This window comes from Podarcis raffonei, chromosome 12 (genome assembly GCF_027172205.1).
Source record: "Podarcis raffonei isolate rPodRaf1 chromosome 12, rPodRaf1.pri, whole genome shotgun sequence".
NCBI lineage: Eukaryota > Metazoa > Chordata > Lepidosauria > Squamata > Lacertidae > Podarcis > Podarcis raffonei.
In genome coordinates this window covers 53,150,748-53,173,717 of record NC_070613.1, presented here as the reverse complement: position 1 = coordinate 53,173,717, position 22,970 = coordinate 53,150,748, and the positions used below count along the sequence as shown (strand labels likewise).

Here is a 22,970-nt window from a genome sequence, read left to right as displayed (position 1 = left end):
ACCACCCGAGTTACATCTCTTAGGTTAGGATCAAATCAGTTTCTCCCACAAAAGGAAGACATATATTTACGACTCTATTTCTAAACATAAAACTCCTGGAAAACTAATAGTTAATGCTCACAGCCAACTTCCACCTGCTTCATCCAACTGCTAATTTAAACATGAATCAACAAAATAATCTCTATCAGCCTCTCTGGGTTTATGTAAATAGAGGAGTTAGTCATCAAGTAATGGAGCAAGAGGTTAAAACACACATGATTATGAATCCTAGGCTATTGGATATTTTGTTGCAGATTAAGTGCTATTTGATAGCTAAATGTATACTAAACTGGACAGAAAGTAAAAAAATATGTTCCAACATATAGTGATGTTAAATTCTCGAGAATAATCTTTTGGAGAATATTCTCGAGACTGTTCTCGATTAATGAGAGCATTAGAGAATTTTCATTTAAAATAGGAGAATATTCATTTTAATGCACTGAAAAAAGATATAATTTTAATGCATTGAAAATTTATTCATGGGTAAACTTGCTCAGATGGCAACCAAAAACTGTACAGATACTTTTATTCAATGGGGCAATGCAGTGAATTCACATTCTTTGCTAGGCCTAGGTATTTTAAGTGTGCAAAGCATTAAGGCCACTTTCTGTAAAAAAAGCACACTGTATGGCCAAGGGTATAGAATTGCTAAGAATAAGGTCGCACCAAAATAGGAAAAAAGCGCTATCACATATAGTTGAAATACATATGAATTCAAATGTTCATCAAATTAAATGAATAGCACTTTTAAAACTAACTAACTAAATAAATAAATAAATAAATAAATAAATGTTTTCTGTAGCTTGCATTTCAGAACTGCCAATGGTGAATGACACAATACCCAGTAATGTAACTGGATAAAAAAAAAATCATTATTCATTACTTACGCTGGCAATATCACAGCTTGACTTATTATTTACTAGATTTTTTAAATGTGGGTTGTAAAACTGGTTCTTACATTAGAATTTACAGTTTGTGGAGAATATTCTCTGCAGAATATTCTCACCTCACATCACTACCCACATAACATTTGATATCAAGAGAAGTCACCGTGTAGACATTGAACATTACTCCTGCAGTTGCATTCATGGTATCAATACAGGCCAGAAAATCTGCAGCTGGATTCCTAGCTAATCTTTCCATGTTCATATTTGCACATCATGCTAAACCATAGCTCAGGAGAGCCTTAGGCTCATGCTTTCCTTCCCCTTCTTCTCCCATGTGACAGGAAGGAATTCAGAGTCTTTCATTTTGCTTAACCATGGTTTATCCTTTCACTCAAACAAACAAACAAACAAACAAACAAACAAACTGTGGCTTATATTAAGTATATTTTGTTTGAAACAAAGGCCACTATGAAAAGTTCCTCGACAATTGCCAAATGCTAAGTCCAACAATTCACAAGAACTGAAAAAAGCTCAAACATATGACAGAGACTCTGACATAAAAAGATTCAGAAGGAATATTACCCTGCATCAAGGGCCTCAAAGACTTAATGTTCACATTATACCAATAGCTGCACCAGTACTTTGTACAAATGGTCAAATTTGAAGGATGCCAAGTTGGAGAAGCTACCTAAGTTCCTCCACAAGACCTTTTTTCTTTTAATGTTCACACAATAGCAATATAATTACCTTAGCTTCAATCTGCCTGTAGCATGAGACACCATACACTGTACTTCGATCTCCGCTTCTTGGTGGCAAGTGAAAAAACACAGTGTCTGAAAGAGGAATGAAATGGTCTTAGCATTCCCTAAAGGTATCACATAGAGGTATAAAGTTTCTACAGCGTTATCCTGTTCGATATCACCCTAAGAGCCAATTTGGTAGCTAGCCTAACATGTCCAGGAAAACTAAAACATTATGATGTGGAATAATGGGTAGAACATGGGTCTACATGAGTATTTTATATTACCATGCAGAGCCTGCTCAAGCTATTTTACTGCCCTGGGGGGAATTAATTTTGCTCATCCATCAATGGATCTTTTTTGTAACAGACAGGAGTGTACCTCAGTCAGCAGCGATAAGGAACTGTATCTTGCAGCTGCTGCTCCCTATCCCATTCCAGAGAACTATAAACCTGCTGCCCAAGAACTGGCTGGTTAGTTGAAATCCGCAGGTGAAACTTGGCACCACCACCGTTCCTTGACACTTGACACCCTCTCAGAATCACCGGGTCACAATGCTACAATGACAGCAGAAACCACAACCAACCTGTGATCCCAATTCTGTCAATGAGTCTCTTTGTCTCTCTCCTTTCTTGGCTTATTTCCTTCTGGCTGGTAAGGAGAACTACTCCGGTTTCTAGGCCCTCACTGAAGTTTTGCCTGAGGCCTACCTTTTTTGGCTATTCCTCAACTTCACACCTCCACCACCCTTGGCTTCCAGCTTTTCATTATGCTGCTTACTTTACTGAACTCTCTTCAATCACTCTGTTTGTTGACCAGCCAATCTCTCCAGCCCTGTCCCATAGGAGAGCCTCATTAGCTGCTTCTTGTCATTCTACACTGCCTCTAATCTTCTCCCCAGGGTTTCTCTTTCTCAGGGCTCATCCACACTTCCACTTTCCCCCAGGAAAACCTGCTCTTCAGCACTGAATCGGAGCAAATGTCAATAGAGTTTTCGCAGACTTATGTGTGCTCCGATTCAGCGGTAAAGAGGTTTTCCTGGGGAAAGCGGCAGGGCAAACAGAAAACCGCTTGGACCCATGCACCCTTCCTTTAGTCACTTTGCCTTCACTCCCTCTCAGGATTTCCCAATCCACCACAGCCACCAAATGTCAGGTTTCAATCCCAGCCAAACTGACATTTGCTTTCAGCACAGAAGATGGACAACAAACAATTTAAGTTTCCTGTTTAAGTGAACATTCCAAGCACCACCTTCTGCAAACTTAGCTAATCAGTGTTGGAGCCTTTACTGTCAGAAGTGCATCAGGATAAGCCAAATCTGGCACCTTAAAGCATGCTTCCTGCCAAATCCAAGGCAAAAAAGGTATAGAGAAAAGTTTGCTAATAACTTGCTTGTCAGCTGCTTTAAGAGCTGGCCAGGACGGGGCTCCTGTCCACTATCTCTCACTCCCACTTCAAATGAAGAAAAAGGCTGCTGACCAAGGTTCTACAGATATAAAATTAAGCTTCTTGGATTTTTTGTTTTAAATTGTCAGTATTAATCGGCAAAGAACATCAAGCTTGAATGGCAGCCTTACAAGAAGAAAGCACTTGCTCTAAGAACAGCTGCCTTACACTTTACAGCCAGAGAGCAGAGATACCCAGGAGAATGCTTTCAACTGAACAGGTCTGATTGCTTTGTTGCTATGATAGCTTTGTAACCATTACTTTTGCTTTTACCAAAACTATGCACTAATGCCTTGTTGCCACAGGAACAGATTGGCCTGCAGCTGTGTTTTGCCTTTGCATTTGGGGCTGCGACATCTAGGAATGTTTCACTTGGTGCAGTTAGAAGCAGGTAAACATTAACTAGTTAGTGTGTGCCCACTAGTGTCTATGTACCAAATTTGCGTATGTCTGTCGCCTTGCCTAATTTCTTCTCGGCGGAATATTTTGCGCCTTAGCTTTGCAGCCGCAGGGGCTAGAAACCTGGTTTCTATAAAATAAAATAAAAGCTGAGATTTTAAGGGTGCTGAATACTCCAGACAGTGCCCAGTTCTGTGCTTGTTCACGTAACACAACATTGGGCAGAACCATCCCAAATGACTCCTTACCTTCTTGATAGTTGTGAGCCCCATCCGGCAATGCTAGGAAAGGTAAATATTTCCATTCCTCTGGCAAACTGTGATTGTCGTGGCCTTCTCCTGGGATTAGGGGAGGGTAGGAGAACTCAACCTGCAAACAGGCATGTTATGTTCAGTGAATTGCTACACGGGAACAGAAGACTGACCCACCAAACCCAGCAGCCAGCAACCTGATATCTAAGTGAACAATGGGTAAGCAACCCCTTCGTGCTTCTTTTCCCTAAAAGAAATAATTGTTCCCATCCATCCAGCCAACATGAAAAACAAGCAAGCGTGAAAGTGTAAGACATTAGGGATGATGGGGGATAACGGATACCACCACATTGGGCATCCCTTCTCTAAGGAAAATTGTAAATATGAATGTGCTTTGCATCAATATGTAAAACAAACCACCTGACAATCCTCCATAAACCTTTGCTTATTGTACATATCCCTCTCTAGAGATTGCCAGCTAATGCAGCACTCACAACAACCTCAAACTTGTTGAAAGCTAGAACACAGGAACATCTATAAAATGCACAGAATGAAATTCAGTGATAACAAAACAAAACAGCGGTATTAGTGAAGAGATCAAATTCATTAAGACACATTACAGCATATATCAAATGGCCAATATTGTGCAAATGCAGTTTATTTCTCAAAATAGCAAGGGGGGTTCCTCCATGGTGTTGCCCTTCGTACTCACTAATGGAACATTTTAGATTGTGAATTTTAATTCCTAAGAGCAGAAGTGGGGTTGAAATACAGACCATCTCCTTCCCCTCCACTTTAAAAAAGCAAAATCCTCCAAAAGGTGGTGAAGTAGTTAATATTTTTATGTAAGACCAATTTAGGGAATTATTGCCATGTTAAGGTGTGGTCAAAGTCCAAGTTCTGTCAGGCTCTTACACACACACAAAAAATGACACTGAAATTAATGAACCAGACTCTGCGTGCAAAAAACTCTTGTTTGTTCATCAGACCCCGCTAGTGTAAGAAGATCCACAAGATGTAGGCTGACTATGCTCTTCCCAAAATCATTTCCTGTTTGTTGCCTCTAAATTCCACCTAAAATTTCATAAAGATATAGCTTTGTCATTCTTTTAAAAATGTACCTCAGCACACAAAAAGCAACTTTTTAATTCACTAAAATAACACAATTAAGAACTATATTTTATTTTTTAAACCACAGAGTAATGCAAGTATAGAACAGCCCTGTTTTCAGGAAATCTAATTTGGGAAAATAAATGGGTTCAAGGTGAAAAGCCCTAGTTCTTTGCAGAATCATCATTCAATGATAATAGCTTCAATACAAAAAGCTCATCAAGGAATGCAAATTCAGCTAATATAAGATTCTACCACAGATCTCCCTAATCCAATTTCAAAAGCAGTTGACCTCTTTCTTCCTTATGGCATATTCACAAAAGGCAGTTATCCGAATGGGAAACATCAGTGTCACAAGGTAGGCATCGGAGCAGAAATTATGACACTCTAATTGGAGCAATTTGCCAGTCATCGGGTAAGAACTTTATTCCATGTTGTGTCAGGAACAAATTTCTAATTCATAGCAGGGACAGTAACCCATGGAATACAGAACTCAAGAATGCCCCAGAAATGATAAATGTAGGTAAAGGTACCCCTGCCCGTACGGGCCAGTCGTGTCCGACTCTGGGGTTGCGTGCTCATCTCGCTCTATAGGCTGTGAGCCGGCGCCGTCCGAAGACACTTCCAGGTCACGTGGCCAGCGTGACGAAGCTGCAGCTGGCGAGCCTGCACCAGCGCAGCACAAGGAAACGCCGTTTACCTTCCCGCTATAAAGCGGTCCCTATTTATCTACTTGCACTTAAGAGTGCTTTCGAACTGCTAGGTGGGCAGGAGCTGGGACCGAACGACGGGAGCTCACCCCGCCGCGGGGATTCGAACCGCCGACCATGCGATCGGCAAGTCCTAGGCACTGAGGTTTTACCCACAGCGCCACCCGCGTCCCATGCCCCAGAAATAACTGAAGCCTAATTATATGACCATTTTTCTGTCTTGTCAGGATTGAATCAAACTGAAGGCACAGTTTGTTGTGAGCATGCCCAGTTTTTTTTGCTTAACCTTTGAGATTTTTCTTTGTACAAATGGGTACACAGGATAGAGACTTAGTAATACTTCTGCTGCTGTTTAAAAAGGTTTCTTGTTTTTACTTATCAGTTTGTTTTATTTTGGAATTACATAAGCCACCTTGTGTACTCTCCCCCCTCGCCCTGAAAAAAGATGAGATTTACAACAAGTTAAGTGAAGTCTGGTGGGACGTGGGGGGCGCTGTGGTCTAAACCACTGAGCCTCTTGGGCTTGCCGATCAGAAGGTCGGCGGTTCAAATCCCCACGACGGGGTGAACTCCCGTTGCTCAGTCCCAGCTCCTGCCAACCTAGCAGTTTGAAAGCACGCCCAAAAGTGCAAGTAGATAAATAGGTACTGCTCCGGTGGGAAGGTAAATGGCATTTCCATGCGCTGCTCTGGTTTCGGTGTTCTGTTGCACCAGAAGCGGCTTAGTCATGCTGGCCACATGACCCAGAAAAACTGTCTGCGGACAAATGCTGGCCCCCTCAGCCTGTAAAGCGAGATGAGCACCACAACCCCAGAGTCGTCTGCAACTGGACTTAACTGTCAGGGGTCCTTTACCTTTTTTTAAAAAGTGAAGTCTATTATGGCTTAGTTACACATTATGCTTATATTTGAAACGATGAGGAAGAAAGATTATGATTTCATAAGCTCTGCTCATCAGTTCTGCAGGACAGCTTCAATTTATCCTCCTTCTTATAATGAATTTGGTGCCTTATGCAATGCTAGCTCTAGCTAAGGCTAATTATGACAAATGACAAGGCACCCACAGACCGAAAAGGGGCTCAACCAATTACAGGATCAAGCATGTAGCTAAACATGAATTCAAACTGGAGCTTTGACAAATAATATATTGTATATTTTTGTTCTCAAGGAATGTTGTCCAAAATTGCTTATAAAACAAGTAACCTTTACATCTTTAGGGAAATTGTGTGATTGAGCAGAAAAGAAAAGGGGAAACATTAAATAATGTGTGTTAAGTATTATGGCAAAGATATTATAGTAACCCAACCTCCAAGTTCCTACCACATCTGGGGAAATAGTTGCCACAAACCAGTTACAGAGAAGAAATATAATTGGTCTTATAAGTGTGAGGAAGCAAGACAGCTAATGATAGTTCAATTACCTGTGAGTTAAAGGGCTACTTTAGACACACCCAAGGTATACCCTGTGGGATTTCTCGCTTTTTGAAAAACAGTGTGTACCTTATAACAAACAGCATTTGATATTCCTTTCAGTTTCAAAGAATTGTTTGTCCTGCAGCAGAAGGGCTGCTATTTGGGAAATATAAACATAAAGCACCACTGGTATATAGTTCTTTGGAATCATAGAATTGTAGATCTGCAAGGTACCCTGTGGATCATCTAGTCCAACCCCCTGCAATGCAATAATATGCAGCTGCCCCATACAAGGATTGAACCTGCAACCTTGGCATCATCAGCACCACACTCTAACCAGGACTCAGGAAGGGAAAGCTATCAAAAAGGTAATAACCTATGTATTGGATGGGAAAGGGCAGTATAATTTAATCAGTAACAAATGGTCCCTCTGAAAGGCAACCATCATGTGACTTATCATGCCAAACCGTCAGGTATTGTTGTCAGTTTCTGCCTCAACTGCCTTCCTAGAAAAAGTATTGGAACAGGACTGAAGAAAGGAAGTGCACTCTAACTTCTGCCATCAGCTAGGGGCGCTGGGGCTCGCCGACCCAATGCCTCTCAGGAATAGCATAAAGGCAAGAAGGACACCAGCCTGCTCCATCCATCAGCCACAGAAGGAACACTAGCAGGAAGATCACTTTTCTTCTCTTTCATGCCTGAAAGACCACTTAGCTGCAGCTGTCTGTTATCCTGGGAGTGCAGATACGTGGGGGGAAAGGACTGTCTGGCTCCGTCCATCAGTCAAAGGAACAAGAGCCCATCACTATTCAAGCAATACCAGCACTAAGGGACAATCAGCTTGCCCAAACAGGATATATATGCTCTCTTATGGATCACTGCCTTCTTTTGGTCTTGATGAACCGATCTCTCTTCTGCCCTTTTTCTCTCTACTCCCTTTTTCTTATGGGCCTTGTCTTTTTTTAGTTTGTAAGCCTAAAGGAAAGGCTTATCTCCTTTTCTTTTTCTATTCTGTGTGCTGCTTTGAGAGACAATAACTGCTTGGAAAGTAACAATCTGTGTGATGGGCGGGAAAAGGCAGCAGAATTTAATAATTAGTACCAAGAAGGCTGATTGCCGAAGAATTGATGCTTTTGAATTATGGTGCTGGAGGTGACTCTTGAGAGTCCCATGGACTGCAAGAAGATCAAACTGATCCATTCTGAAGGAAATCAGCCCTGAGTGCTCACTGGAAGGACAGATCGTGAAGCCGAGACTCTAATACTTTGGCCACCTCATGAGAAGAGAAGACTCCCTGGAAAAGACCCTGATGTTGGGAAAGATGAAGGGCACAAGGAGAAGGGGACGACAGAGGACGAGATGGTTGGATTGTGTTCTTGAAGCTACCAGCATGAGTTTGACCAAACTGCGGGAGGCAGTGGAAGACAGGAGTGCCTGGCGTGCTCTGGTCCATGGGGTCATGAAGAGTCGGACACAACTAAACTACTAAACAACAACAACAAACAAATCTGAAAGGCAACCATCGCTTGGCTGGCTGCATCAAACAGTTAGGTGCTGGGGTCAGTTTCTGAGAACTGCCTTCTTAGACACAGTACAGGGGTCTCCACTGAGTAAGAAACAGTGTTCACAGAACAGAATCATTGTATATTGCATAGCTGGAAGGGATCATCTGACCTAGACCAACCCCCTGCCATGCAGGAATCTCAATTCAAAGCATACATGACAGATGGCCGTCCAACCTCTGCTTAAACACCTCCAAGAAGGGAGTCTGTTCCATGGCTGAACAACTCTTACTGTTGAAGCAGGAGGGAGAAAACTCATTTTCCAAGAAATGTCTATAAAACTTGATCAAACAGTGCCAACTTTCGTCAGTCAATTAAGTGCCCACCAGGAAGAATGTTACACAAGTCTGAGTGAACTTAACATAAGAATACACAAAAGGAATGTAGCAATTGAATTAATACACACACAAAAAGAATCAGCCAGCCTGTGACCAAATCCCAGGCAAGTTTACCCATAAACAACTCCCACTGGGTTCAGTAGTGAATTTTACTCCCTAGTCAATGTGCTCAGGACTATGAAGTTTAGCAAGGTGTTTTTCACAATCCATTTTCTGTCTTTGTCCATTCATAATCATTATTTTACATTTAAAACGGCTAAGTTGCCAGATACCTTTACCGGATAATACTCACAACTTGTTCTGCCACTTCTCTTCAGATCTACCTGAAATTTGGCACCTTCTGCTAAACATACAACCTTTTGAGTCTGAAACTTGAGAAAATCTTTCTTCTAACTGAGTAAATGTTCCCGTGTATAAGTGCAGCATATTAACTACAGCTGACAAATCGAGTCATTCCTTCTTTACAAACTAAGTTCCGTTGATGCCAGACAAAGTAATCACAGCCTCACCCACAAAGCACAATATATTATTTAAACAAGGTCAAACAAAAAATGACATAGTCTATTCATAAAGCATGGAAAAGAAACAGCCTTAAATCACACATACACATATTTATTACACTTAAGTTCTATACATGTCTATGTTGAAGGAAGCCCTCTTGAATTCAAAGCACATACGGCACTTCCAAGGTATAGGATCTTAGCCATAGAAATGTGCTTCATCATAAAAGGCCATACTGAGTCTCATAGTATGTCACAAATGTATTGCAGCTCAGGAAATGTACTTTTTTATTTGCAGGTTAAATATTGCAAGTTAAGCAAAGGGGGGGGGGGTGAGAGAACAATAAAATATTCTATGACTGAAAAGAAGAAGTTACAGATAGGTAGCCGTGTTGGTCTGCCATAGTCAAAACAAAACAAAAAAAAATTTCCCTTCCAGTAGCACCTTAAAGACCAACTAAGTTAGTTCTTGGTATGAGCTTTCGTGTGCATGCACACTGGCATCTTCTGTTTCAGTGTATCTGAAGAAGTGTGCATGCACACGAAAGCTCATACCAAGAACTAACTTAGTTGGTGTTTAAGGTGCTACTGGAAGGAAAAAAAATTTTTGTTTTGAAAAGAAGAAGCCTCTGTTGTAACTCTTCACCTGATGCCATGCTGAGCTAGTATCACACTCTTTCACTTGCTACTCAGGTTTTATGGCCACTTTTAGGTGCAAATTTTTTTTAATAATATATATCTATATGCACTCCGTGCAGGCACTAACAAAATTTGTCCTACTTCTGGACTTAAAAAAAATTCTGATGGGCCACTGCTGGAAACAGGGTACTGGACAAGAGGGAAATGTGTCTGAAAAGCCAGGGTGGATAAAAAGCAATGGTTTTTAAAAATAAAATAAAAATAAAAATCAATTTTTTTTATTTAAATGGGTTTTTAAAAATAAAATGCTTTTGGAGGAAAAATATTTCTAAAGATAGTTTTCTATTTAAGTTACATTATAGTCCGAATCAGGAAATAAGGATTTGTTTTAAGTTTTTCATGTGTGCTAAAACTCAGTCTAAGTTTCTTTTAAAAAACCCAAAACCGTTTAACCACATCAGTTAACAAACATGGATACATATGCTATAATGTTATTCTTTTAGTTAAATATTATTTTTCTCCTTCCAATAAAGTACAGCAGAAAAGTTTTCCAACTATAAACAGTTAACTTATTAAACCTCACAATAATTTCATAATTATCTGTCTATGTACTTCTAATAGTATAACCAAATCAGTAATTTTTGATATAACTGTAAAAACTACTCTGAAAATTTATTATTCCAAAAATGAAACCTTCATCTGGTTGTAAATATTAAGATTATACCAGCAAGAATGAGTCTTTCTGTAAAAAAAAAGAAAGATTTAAATCAAGTCTTACTGACTAGTGATTTAAATCGATATCATTCATATCAAATCCACCCTGGTCAAAGCTCATCTTGTCTAACTTCAGCAGCAGAGAGGGTTCTGTGACAGGAGAGCATGCTTTCAAGAGCATTCATTTCAGATGACAACCCTTTAAAGTCCCTTTCACTGCCCTATTCCCTTATTTAATGCCTTCCACAAGCAAGTACAAAGATAATTCTGCCGGCATATGTGTCTAACGCCACAGAGGTGAGCCCAGACCTCATTTTACTTACCTCCATGCACAGGATTGCATGGCGAGTCCTATAGCTAGCAAGTATGTTTGGGATTATTTCACAGAATGATAGAATTGTAAATTTGGAAGGGGCCTTGATGCCCATCTAATTCAACTCCCTGCAATGCAAGAATCTTTTGCCCAATGTGGGACCTGAACTTGCAACCCTGAGATGAAGAATCTCATGCTCTGTCGCAGACTGATGGTAGATATCCTTCTTCACACAAGTAAACTAAAATCTGCACTCCACAGCCATTATTAATAATAATAATAATAATAATTTCTTTTATTATTTGTTCAATTTGCATACCGCCCTTCATCCGATGATCTCAGGACGCTTCGCCTAAAAATGCAAAGTCGAATCAAATCAAGGATGCTGCAGTAATGTACATTTTTCCTTTTGAGGCTGTGTTACATGCAAGCAGGTGTAAACAGGACCAGCCTGGGCGAACAACAGAAACCCTCCTTTTGCGTTGGAGGTGGTGTTGTGTGTGGTTTTGTGTTTTTTGGGGGGGTGGGGAACCATCAAGCGGTGTGCAAATTATCCACAAAATAAATAAATAAATAGGCCGAGCGGTTTAAAAAAACAAAACCAAACAAAACTCGCCTTGCCCAAGGCGAAAAGGCACCTCCACAATTATTCTGATACAACCAGAAGGTTGGTGGTTGGAGCCCGCCCAGCAGGGCGGCTGTGGGCAGGATCCGTGCACTGCAAGGGGTCGGTCTAGATGACTCTTGGGATCCCCTTCCAAGTCCACGCGTGAAAGGGGGGGGGAACCCCGGGTGACGAGGCTTAATGGAGGGAGAGGGAAGGGGAGAAGAAGGAGAGCCCTCCTCACCTGGCAGCCCTTCTTGTGGTGGAAGCCGACCACCGCGATGTGCAGCACGGGCCCCCTGGAGCCGCGGGGGTGCAGGTCGCCCTTGGAGCTGCCCCTTCGCTCCATGAAGGAGCCCGGGAGCAGCAGCGCCGCCGCCGCCGCCGCAGGACGTTGTTTACCGGCGGGCTACGGGCGCCGCTTCCTTCCGCGGCCGGCCTCCCCAGCCCGCCGGCGCCCGTCCTCTGAGCATGCTCCCTGGCCGCCGAGCACGCCCCGTAGCGGCCGCCGAGGAAGCCGCGCCAGGGGGGGAGAGAGAGAGAGAGGCCGGGCCCCGCGGAGGGGAGAGCGGGGCCTGCCGGCGAGGCCTCAGTGGCGCGCGGGAGCCACGGGCGCGAGAGGCCGGAGCAGGAGGAGGAAGAGGCGGCGGCGGCGGCTGCTGCGGGGAGCCGAAGGGAAGCTGCCAAAACAGGGCGGCCGCCTTCCCCGGTTACCTCAGGATGGTTCCTCCTGGCAACCGGCGGCCAGGGCTCTGCTCTTAAAGGTGCAGCCCGTCGGAGAATGCCAGACCCCCCAAACCTCGGGGGAGCCCAGTGTAGTCCCAGAGGAAAGAGAGAGAATGAATGAATGAATGGATCTTTATTAGCAATATGGAGTAAATTTACGGATTATTTGAAAAGTATTTGAGACGACCAGACGACGTTTGTAGGTTCTGTGAGGAATAAGATTAGAAATATTGTAAAAATGGAGAAGGAGAGATGATATGTTAAGAGATGTAAAGGCAATATTAAGTTAGGAAATGCATAAGAAGTGAATATCAGTGATTATCAGAGGTGCTGATGGGAGTCCAATAAGAGTGTATTTGCGATAAACTGTGTGGTATGTTTTATAATTTTGTATGATAAAAACGTGTGTGTATATATATATATATATATATGAATCTTTATTAGCAATAAAACAACAATACAATATACAAATAAAAGAAATAAAATGTCGATTATATAAAACACACTTTAGGGTCCTGAATCAGCAGTCAAATAGTGGACCTTATTCTGATCGCCCGAGCTAAAAACCTTGCAACCTTTGCTGTCATCTGCTCATCTTGATCTGCCAAGAGAAAGGACACTGGGGCAGTGGTTGGGCGACCCGGAATGGACAATAAAAGAGGGGCAATAACCTCATTCCTCAAGTCTATATAAAGAGTGCAAGTCAGAAGGGCATGCGCCACCGATTCGGTACTGCCATCTCCACAGGGACATAAGCGTTTTTTGTGTGGAATATGTTGGAACCGTCCCTCGAGTACAGCCGAGGGCAATACATTCAATCTTGCAAGAGTAAAAGCATGTCTATATTTTAGAATTGCTAGGTTATGCAGATAGGGTGCCAGAGAGTCGAAATGGGAAGGTAGAAAATAGTCATACCACAGGCAAAATTTCCTTATTGTGGCCAAGTTGTTCTGACGCTCGACATCATTTAGGCGCAGACAAATTAGACTGTTTGCTTGAAGTAGCCCCAGAGGCTTGCACATTTCTTTATCACATTTGTACACCGCCTTTTTTTCTGCCAAGGAGCTTGAGGGGATGCGCGTGGTTCTCCCCCTGTTGTTGTCCTCGCAGCAACAACCCTGCATAGGTGCCAGGGCCCTGGAGCAGCCACATAATTTCCCATGAAGGGGCCAGGCACCCACGGATTTCTTTTTTAATAATTTTATTTGGTTTTACAAAATCACACAATTAACATTCTTGAAAACATTGCAAATAAAACAAGATTCTTTTGAATCTTAGGACTTCCCTCCTCTCCTCCAGGAATTCTGAAAGGCACCCACAGATTTCGGTGCCAGGGCCACGCATGATGTTGCATGGCACCCACAGCCCCAGGGACCCACGGTCGCAGGGCCAAGCTGGCACTCCTGCAACTCTGCGAGGAAGGTTAGGCTGAGCGATACTGGTTGGCCCAAGGTCACCCAGGGAGCTTCATGGCTGAGTAGGGACTCAGTCTGAACCACTATGCCACACTGGCCAATATTGTCATCTTCATTGTATGCCGCTTGTCCATAGTGCTCAAGACAGCTTGCGAAATGGGAAGATTTACCACAACGGCCAAAGTTATGGGCATCACATGGCAGGACAGGCCCTCGGACAAAGTCTCTCCCAAGTCCACATTCCCAGCATGTTCACAGTCCTGTCTCGGCAACATCTATGCTGGCTTGGTCATATCCACAGAATGAACATGTGGACATGTTCATAGGAAAATGTCCACATGTTCCTATTGGAGAGCTGGCTGACCAACTCTGCATTACAAAGATGTCTGCAAACATGACATGAAGGCTGGCAACATTATCCCTGTCATGTGGGAATCCCTGAAGGCAGCCCTGCACAGGGAAGTTTTTAATGTTTGATGTTTTGCTGTGTTTGATGTTTTAATTTGCTGGAAGCTACCCAGAATGGCTGGGGCAACCCAGTCGGATGGGCAGCATATGAAAAATATTATTATTATTACTACATACTACCAATACTACTACTACTATAGACAACTGCAGTGCCTTTGTGGGTTCTCTCGCCACATACACAAGAGGTTGCGGTGGTTAGGAGGCTGGGCTTGTGCTTTGCTTTCCATCATTTGCCTCCCTTCAATTAAGTTAACTAATTCTCTTTCCTCTCTCAGTGGATAAATTTGGTGGGTGGGGACCATTAAGTGTATGGTTATAGCACAGACCAGGGCACAAGTCTGGAACATGTGACTTCTGGCCAATGAAAATCAGCACACTTGTTTAATGTTACATTAAAAGGTAGCCCCTATAACTGGCATAGAGAGAAAGTGGCTTGAAGAAGCCAGTTGTATGATACTGCTTACAAGGCACGCATTATTACATACAGCACTAGAAAACTTGTCACCTTTGGTACTATGGATCAAAAGCTGTCAATTTATCAGCAACATAGGTATACCTGGGGGATATGTACCAGCATCAGTTGGTACCCATAGTAAAAAAATAAGAACCAGACTAGATCTCATTTACACTAGTTGTAGTGTCATCACTCTAGCGCAGGATTTCCCAAACTTGGGTCTCCAGATGTTTTTGGACTACAATTCCCATAATCCCTGGTCCTGCTAGCTAGGGATGGTGGGAGTTGTAGCCTAAAAAACACCTGGAGACCCAAGTTTGGGAAAGCCTGCTGTAGCGCATATGACAATATATACACATACATCCCTTGGCCTGACTGCTAGACCCGCAGCAGTCTTCTAAGTGTGGAAGTGGGGAGCAGGCAAGAATGCAGGCTTGACCCTGACTATAAATCATACATAGCAAAGTCTGTGGCCTTTTAACTTGTTTGGGAAACCTCTAATTGCAAATGCTATTTGTTGTATTTAGGAAGGGCACAGTACAGGAATTGTGTGGGTACTGAATGCTTTACTAATCTCCAAGGTTAGAACACAAAACAACGGGCTAAAATCCATCTTTTTGACATGCTGCACTTTTAAAAAACGGGTGGATAACGCAACCCATATTTTAAAGGGATGCAAACCTTGGAGCATTTTCAGAACTCCGGCTTTTCGAGTCGTACTTCGGCCAAAATCCAAGCGCCCGAGATTTTCCATACCAGGGTCCAATCTAGGAACAGGTGGGCGAAAAGATACCCTTGAGCATGCACAGAGTGCATTCTCCTTTACCACTCACAGCCCGCCTTTAGGTCTTTGGAGGCAATAAAAAGAGTTCCAGGAGATGCGTTTCGGATTTAAAGCACGGTGCGCTTTAAAAAAAGAAACAAACCAGAGTAGGGCTTAGCTTTTAAAGTAAGCGCTCGGTCGCCACGTGCCCCTCGGCCTCGACTTGTGCTGGGACTCCTTTCCGAGGGCTTTCCTAGTTCGATTGCTCCCTTATCGATTTGCTGAGTCTGTTCAAGCTAGAACAGTCTGCTCTGTTATGAGTGGCCGGGGACGCAAGAGCCCGCCTCCCCCGGCAATTATTTATTTATTTTTTAAACCAGTGAGCAATAAGAGGGCGGCGAACTCGATTAGTCAGGCCTCGCGGCAAAATGGCGGCCAACGCGACTACCAACCCGTCGCAGCTTCTGCCTCTTGGTAATTGAATGGCGGGCGCTCGTCTCTGAGCGGTGTAGCCGGGGGAGAGGGATAAAGAGAGGGCGGGAGGGGAAATGGGGTGAGGGAGAGGGGGGAAATGGGATGGGGGATGGGGAAATGGGGTGGGGGAGAGGGGGGAAATGGGGGGGAAATGGGGTGGGGGAGAGGGGAAATGGGGTGGGGGAGGGGGAAATGGGGTGGGGGAGAGGGGGGAAATGGGGGGAATGGGGTGGGGGAGAGGGGAAATGGGGTGGGGGAGGGGGAAATGGGGTGGGGGAGAGGGGGGAAATGGGGGGAATGGGGTGGGGGAGAGGGGAAATGGGGTGGGGGAGGGGGAAATGGGGTGGGGGATGGGGAAATGGGGTGGGGGAGAGGGGGGAAATGGGGGGAATGGGGTGGGGGAGAGGGGAAATGGGGTGGGGGAGGGGGAAATGGGGTGGGGGAGAGGGGGGAAATGGGGGGGGAAATGGGGTGGGGGAGAGGGGAAATGGGGTGGGGGAGGGGGAAATGGGGTGGGGGAGAGGGGGGAAATGGGGGGAATGGGGTGGGGGAGAGGGGAAATGGGGTGGGGGAGGGGGAAATGGGGTGGGGGAGAGGGGGGAAATGGGGGGGAAATGGGGTGGGGGAGAGGGGAAATGGGGTGGGGGAGGGGGAAATGGGGTGGGGGATGGGGAAATGGGGTGGGGGAGAGGGGGGAAATGGGGGGAATGGGGTGGGGGAGAGGGGAAATGGGGTGGGGGAGGGGGAAATGGGGTGGGGGAGAGGGGGGAAATGGGGGGAATGGGGTGGGGGAGAGGGGGAAATGGGGTGGGGGAGAGGGGGGAAATGGGATGGGGGAGGGGGAAATGGGGTGGGGGAGAGGGGGGAAATGGGGTGGGCATCCAATGAAACCGAATGTTGGAAGATTCAGGATGGATAAAAGGAAGCGTTTCTCCACACAGCGCAATTAGTTCAACTGTGGAACTCGCTTCCACAGGAGGCAGCAATGGCCCTCAAGTGGAACGACTTCTAAAGAGGATTGGACAGATTCACGAAGGATAATAAGCCTAGCAATGGCTACTAAGTGCAATGGCTGTTCTCTGCCTCCACAGCTGCAGCCAACAATGCTCCTGAATGCTAGTGGCTGAACAGCAGGAAAGGTTCAGAACTGAAATCACATTAAAATTTGAGGCTCTAGCAATCCTTTTATTTTGTATATGATCATAATCAGCTCCCAACTGCATCTTTTGAACTTTGGGATTATTTAATTGACCCACTGGATTTATTTAATGATGTAATATGCTAGTGTCCCCTGCTATTAAGATTGTTTTTAGTTTGGATAGAGACTGTTTTGTAAATGAAGTATGTTTAAAATCATTGGTAACTGAAAACACATCTTGAAGAAAGAGACAGTGCTCATACATTTGTACATACATTAGTAACTGCTAATTAAATGCTTTTTCTGATTAACAGAGCTGGTGGACAAGTGCATAGGCTCACGAATTCACATCGTGATGAAAAGTGATAAAGAAATTGTTGGCACACTCCTAGGATTTGATGACTTTGTCAGTATCCTTTACAGGGAATAATGTGGAAGCTTTTGACAGTTTGCTTTTTGGGTTGTGTGTGGGGTTTTTTTTTGTTTTTTGTTAGGTAAGCAGCTGCTTAAAATAACATTCCCCTGGAAAGGGAGTTGTTCTGGTGTTTTGAATTGGATAAAAGTAGATCTGCATTTAGGTTCGTACATTTGGTGGTTTGCACTGCAACTGTGCAAATTCATTTGCAGCCACTGGGCTTCTGCGAATACTGTGTCTGCAATACTGGCAGGTGGTACCTGTATATAATGGATGGGGTATTATATCCTTATCCTCCAGATGCTGCTGGATTATATCACCCCTCACAATTGGCCATGCTGAATGGGACTGATGGGAACTGGAGTCCAACAAGATCACACGTTCCCTACCCCTGTTGTACATCATTCTTCCAGGCTGCTAGCCTAGCACCTGTTGCACATGCTCTGAGACACTTGTGTGACAGCCATGTATTCTATGAACAGGACCTACACCTTGATAATATAAATACACAGTTAGCCATCTTGGATATCTACTCATATAATGAATGCAGGGGAAAATGTGAATCACTACTTTTGTAGTAACTTTTTCCTTGACATCAGGCTTCAGACATGGTATTGGAAGATGTTACAGAATTGTAAGTATGGCTGCTTCTGGCTTTCAATCTCAGCACATCTTGTACCAACAGTTGTCTTCACTTTCACTCACTCTTCAGAACTTGCTCTCTTGACCTCTCCCACACTTGGACGTAGGCTGACAATATTAGCTACTTTTGTGAGGCATGCTGTAATACTGTTCACCAGTTTTCAGAAAAAGCAGAGTGTAATTCTCCTAAGGTGGGAGTGGAGCATTATATTAGTGGTACGAGGCACCAGCTGGGGAACCCCCAAGGCTCAGAGCCCAGAAATTGGTAGTGGGACTACGATAAGGGGTCAGAGGGGAAAGAGGGAGCAGACTGGGAGGAGGTGGTGTTGGAAGTTGAAGAGGTAACAGGGTTTAGTGAGCAGGAAGAGCCTGTGGTAGAGAGCAGTCCAGAATCGGGGCTGGAGAGGAGGGGGGCCAAGAAGCAGATGAGGTGGACCTCTGAAGAAGCCAGGGGGTCTCCCCCTCCTATTGTGACCTGCTCCCCTCCCCCCAGTCTCCCAGGACCAAAAGAAGTATAAAGAGGGTGGAGCAGAGACAGACACATCAATGGAGTCTCAGATTGCTTGCGAAGGACCCAGGGGAGGTGGAGACTTAGGCAGCTGTGGGAAGGCAGGGACCTTCAGTCCTCACAACTGCCTCATTGAGGCAAGATCTACTGGGAAGAGTTGTGTTCACTAGGCTTGGCCTCCTGAGCTGTTTGTTTCTTTGAATGAAGAGTTAACTTCATTGTTGCTGTGTGAGTTATTATCCTGCTCTTGGCACCTGCCCCCTGACACTGGGATGCTCCACGCTACAAATCCCCAGACTACTGTGGCAGTATCTTTCAAAGGTACTCATTCCTTACTTTTTGCGTTAGCTATAAGGGTACAGTTGCAACAACTTTCCTTCCCATGCTATTCTATGAAAGTACCAATTGCAGAACAATGTGGGTAGGATTGCTGCAATTATTTATCTTACCATTTTTCCCCTCCAGGGACATTTGGGTGACTCTGGCATGGAGAGTAGCAGTGTCTTATCAGATAATTAAGACTTGAATGAAAAATAGGTAGCTAGTTTTCATCAAACTTTCCAGTTTTGTATCCTTTTTTCTGTTTGTCTTGTGTTCAACAGTGAGATCACACCTGAAGGACGAAGAATTACAAAGCTAGACCAGATTTTGCTAAATGGAAATAACATAACAATGGTAAGTAATTCTTCTTACATTTCTGCCCCTAGTTAATTCCTGCTAACTAGGCCAAACTGTAGTTAACTGTGGAAGCTTGGTTAATTCAGAAACTGTTGTCAGAAACTGAAACAGAATCCAATAAAATGCCAAAAAATTGAAGTGGTATCCTTAAAAAGAACTGAGATGTTGCATGTTCTGAGTCAGGGAGGTGGAGATGTGGCCTATTTTGGGTGGGGGTCTCAATAAATGTAAAACAAGGGAATATAAGCTATTCTAATGTAATTTATTTACAGACACACATATATAATCTTTTTTGAGCTGAAAAATTCAAGGTGTCTTATACAATGGCCTGCTTCACACAACATGCTAAGCCTAACCCTGACTTGGTGAGAACGTGGGAGGGGGGTGTCCCCAGAGGCAAGCTCACAGCTGCCTTGCTGCTCCTTTATCCTTTTTGCTGCCAAGATTTGGTCTAGATTACCACCTGCACCAGAGCTTGCGGCTAAGTTCTCTCCCCAGTAACTGTGAGCTATAACCAAGTGTGAACCTTGTTTGACTTAGTGTGTTGTATGAGCCAGACTGCAAATGGTGGGAGGAATCTTGCTGCCTGAGACGGGTAGTGAGGGGGTGGCTCTGCCAGACAGGCCAAGAGAACTGATCTTGCTGGGCATGTTTCTGTAGCTCCATCCTTGAGAGAGGGTAGAATGGTTGTACACAACTTTTCTAGATGAAATGCTTATGTTCTTCATCTTCTCATGTGAACTTTCTTTTCAGCTGGTTCCCGGAGGAGAAGGACCAGAAGTGTAAATAAAGTCATATGTCATCATTGAACACTTCCTGTTAAAGCTTCTGTTGGAATATATTGATGAAACTTGATGCGTTTTTTATTTTTTACATTTATATAAAGGCAAATTTCCATTTCAGGAAAAATGCATCGTTAACAAAGACTTTGTAAGTTAAAATCATGACTTTGTTGTAAAGGCAAAATTAACTTGCTGTTCAGAGCAAGGCAATAAAGAGGGTTTTTTAAAAAAAATAATAACCGTATTGAACACAGTTGTTGTTTTTGTAACTCTGGCATTTTAGATGTCAGATAAAACCAGGAATTTTGAATGGTTCTGGTTCAGGCTGCTTAGAGCAGGTTATGAGCTGGTTATAAATATTTCTTACTTTTTATCTATATCATACATGAGCTGGTTAAGCTGTGGTTCATAATGTGTGGCGGAATTGTTTTCTCATGCATTTCTCTCCAGCTTTCCTTCCTCGTCCCCCCAGCCTAGAGTTTTAGGCTGTGATAGTAAATTCATTGCTAAAATACCTTGTGATTTTATTTCCTTTAGATGAAAACAAATGTTAACTGCTCTGTAGGTTGAGATAAAAATAAGTAAAAGGAAGAAATTTCTATCGCCAAATTCTTATCATATTGTACCAATTGCTCAATATCATTCACCGTTAAAACACTATTCTGCCTTGCCATAGAAGTGGCTTATCTACTTAAAAGATGTTCTCAAGAACCAAATAAAGTATAGTGGACGCTTGGGTTGCGAATGTGATCCGTGTGGGATGCACGTTCGCAACCCACAGCGGTGCGTCTGTGCACACATGGGTTGTGATTTGGCACTTCTGCGCATGCGCAAAGCGCAATTTAGCGCTTCTGCACATGCGCGACCACTGAAACCCGGAAGTAACCTGTTCCGGTACTTCTGGGTTTTGGCGGTCCGTAACCTGAAAAAACGCAACCTGAAGCGTCTGTAACCTGAGGTATGACTGTATATGGAAGGAAGAAAATTTACCTGTATCCTTTAAACAACAGACACCGCAGTTAATTCCTATAATATTTAAAGCAATTCCAAACTGGTCTCATAGTACAATGTTATCATTATTCATAGAATTGCTGATTTGAAAGGTACCATGAGGGTCATCTAGTCCAACCCCCTTGCAGTGCAGGAATCTTTTGTCCAACATAGGGCTCAAACCCACGACTGTGAGATTTAAGAATCTCATGCTCTACCCAGGGGTCAGCAAACTTTTTTAGCAGGGGTCTGGTCCACTGTCCCTCAGACCTTGTGGGGGACCAGATTATATTTTGGGGAAAAAAACCCCTGAACGAATTCCTATGCCCCACAAATAACCCAGAGATGCATTTGAAATAAAAGGACACATTCATGAAAAAGCACACTGATTCCCGGACCGTCCGCGGGCCAGATTTAGAAGGCGATTGGGCCAGATTCGGCCCCCGGGCCTTAGTTTGCCTACCCATGGATTGAGGTAAAATAAGCACAAAAGGCCTGGTCATATATGCTTACTCTGGATTTATTTACCGTATTTTTAAATAGGTTTCCACACAGAAACAATGCAAATATTTCCTCTTAAAAAATATTACTGCAGTCAGTATATGAGAGATTTTTTACAGTGTTTTAACAAAGCCAGCTTTCCATTCCTAAATGCATTTACTTGGAAATTGGTTTACTGACTACTCTGATCTTCAGATTTAATGCTAAAGTTTTGTCCTTACAGTTGTGCTGCTCAGCTTACATTTCTAGTTAACCGGAGGGAATTGAGAGAGAATCCTTGTCTGTAGACAGTTTGTGGCATTAGAAAATAATGATAAGAAAGGTGAAGTTACTATGCAGGATAACTAGAGTTTAGTTTTCTGTAGAGACACAAACAATTAAACAGTTTTCAGACTTAAGAGCATCTTTTAAAAAATGCACTCAACAAGATGTTAGATCTTGCTGTATGAAATCTTGTCCTGCTTTAATTAAGCAAAAATTGCAAACTGAAGGAAGTTTATCCTACTTGGTGCCTTGAATTCTGTTCACTGTATCTATGGGCTTTGAAGCAGACTAGGAGGAGGTTGCCTCTGTCAGTACAAGGGGACTTCTTTTCACTGCCCTTCTGGTGGCAACCCTCCATGTCCACTGAAAAGCCCTCCCAAAGACTGACCTCAAAGCATAGTGGTGTGGAACAAGGAAGGAAAATTGGTGGGGGAAAACTCCCCCACCAATGTGAAAGTGCCTTCAGATCTAAGCTACATTGGTTTCCTAATGTATTCTTTCAACTGGTATTCTTTCCACTAGAGGGAGCCGATGGAAGTTAGCATTTTAACTGAACTACGGCGGCTTTAAAACAATGCTCTTGAGTCTGAACCATAAGAGAGTTCATGGAAGAGAGGAAGTTTTGTCTTGCCCAAACTTGCATATAAATCCATTCATGCTTCTTCCCGTAATCTCCTGCTTATGCGTCTTAATTGCTTCATTAAAATATTTTCTTTGAAAATTCATACTTCTACTAAGTACTTGTTTGTCATCTGTACTGACTGCATTAATGTTCACGTTGTCATTTGATAGAAGCAAAGTAGGATGCTATAACTGAATTATTAATTTCCCCCCCAATTATAGGAAGTTGTTTAGTGGGAGCTACTTGAGTGAATATACAAAAGTAGAATATCATGGCCAAAAGACATGTGGCACATGGGCTAAAGAATAGACATGATGAGATTAATTCCATTCTTGCTACAACCCAGTGTGTACATAAGTTAAAGGTAAAGGGACCCCTGACCATTAGGTCCAGTCGTGACCAACTCTGGGGTTGCGGCGCTCATCTCGCTATTGGCCGAGGGAGCCGGCGTACAGCTTCCGGGTCAT

The 22,970-nt window shown here is 43.5% G+C and overlaps 2 protein-coding genes across 2 annotated transcripts in view; one reads left to right on the top strand and one right to left on the bottom strand.

Moving 5' to 3' along the window:
* AVL9 (AVL9 cell migration associated) overlaps nt 1-12,176 on the bottom strand; it is a 37,985-nt gene extending 25,809 nt beyond the window's left edge. Inside the window, exons 1-3 of the mRNA XM_053409621.1 lie at nt 11,908-12,176; nt 3,760-3,880; nt 1,674-1,759 (exon numbers count right to left, since the gene is read on the bottom strand). Coding sequence (XP_053265596.1) covers nt 1,674-1,759; nt 3,760-3,880; nt 11,908-12,012 — 312 coding nt within the window. The 5' untranslated portion in view covers nt 12,013-12,176. The remainder of the gene's footprint in view (nt 1-1,673; nt 1,760-3,759; nt 3,881-11,907) is intronic.
* Nucleotides 12,177-15,852: 3,676 nt separating this feature from the next.
* Nucleotides 15,853-20,375, top strand: LSM5 (LSM5 homolog, U6 small nuclear RNA and mRNA degradation associated). The gene is made up of 5 exons (XM_053410087.1): nt 15,853-15,963; nt 17,416-17,511; nt 18,123-18,150; nt 19,269-19,341; nt 20,098-20,375. The coding sequence occupies exons 1-5, from the start codon at nt 15,918-15,920 to the stop codon at nt 20,128-20,130; spliced, it is 276 nt and encodes a 91-aa protein (XP_053266062.1). The 5' UTR covers nt 15,853-15,917; the 3' UTR covers nt 20,131-20,375.
* The last annotated feature ends 2,595 nt before the right edge of the window (nt 20,376-22,970 follow it).

Coding starts and splice junctions, on each gene's coding strand:
- LSM5 (XM_053410087.1), top strand. CDS start 15,918: ATGGCGGCCAACGCGACTACCAACCCGTCGCAGCTTCTGCCTCTTG. Junction 15,964..17,415: donor GTCGCAGCTTCTGCCTCTTG/GTAATTGAATGG, acceptor TCTGATTAACAG/AGCTGGTGGACAAGTGCATA. Junction 17,512..18,122: donor AGGATTTGATGACTTTGTCA/GTATCCTTTACA, acceptor ATCAGGCTTCAG/ACATGGTATTGGAAGATGTT.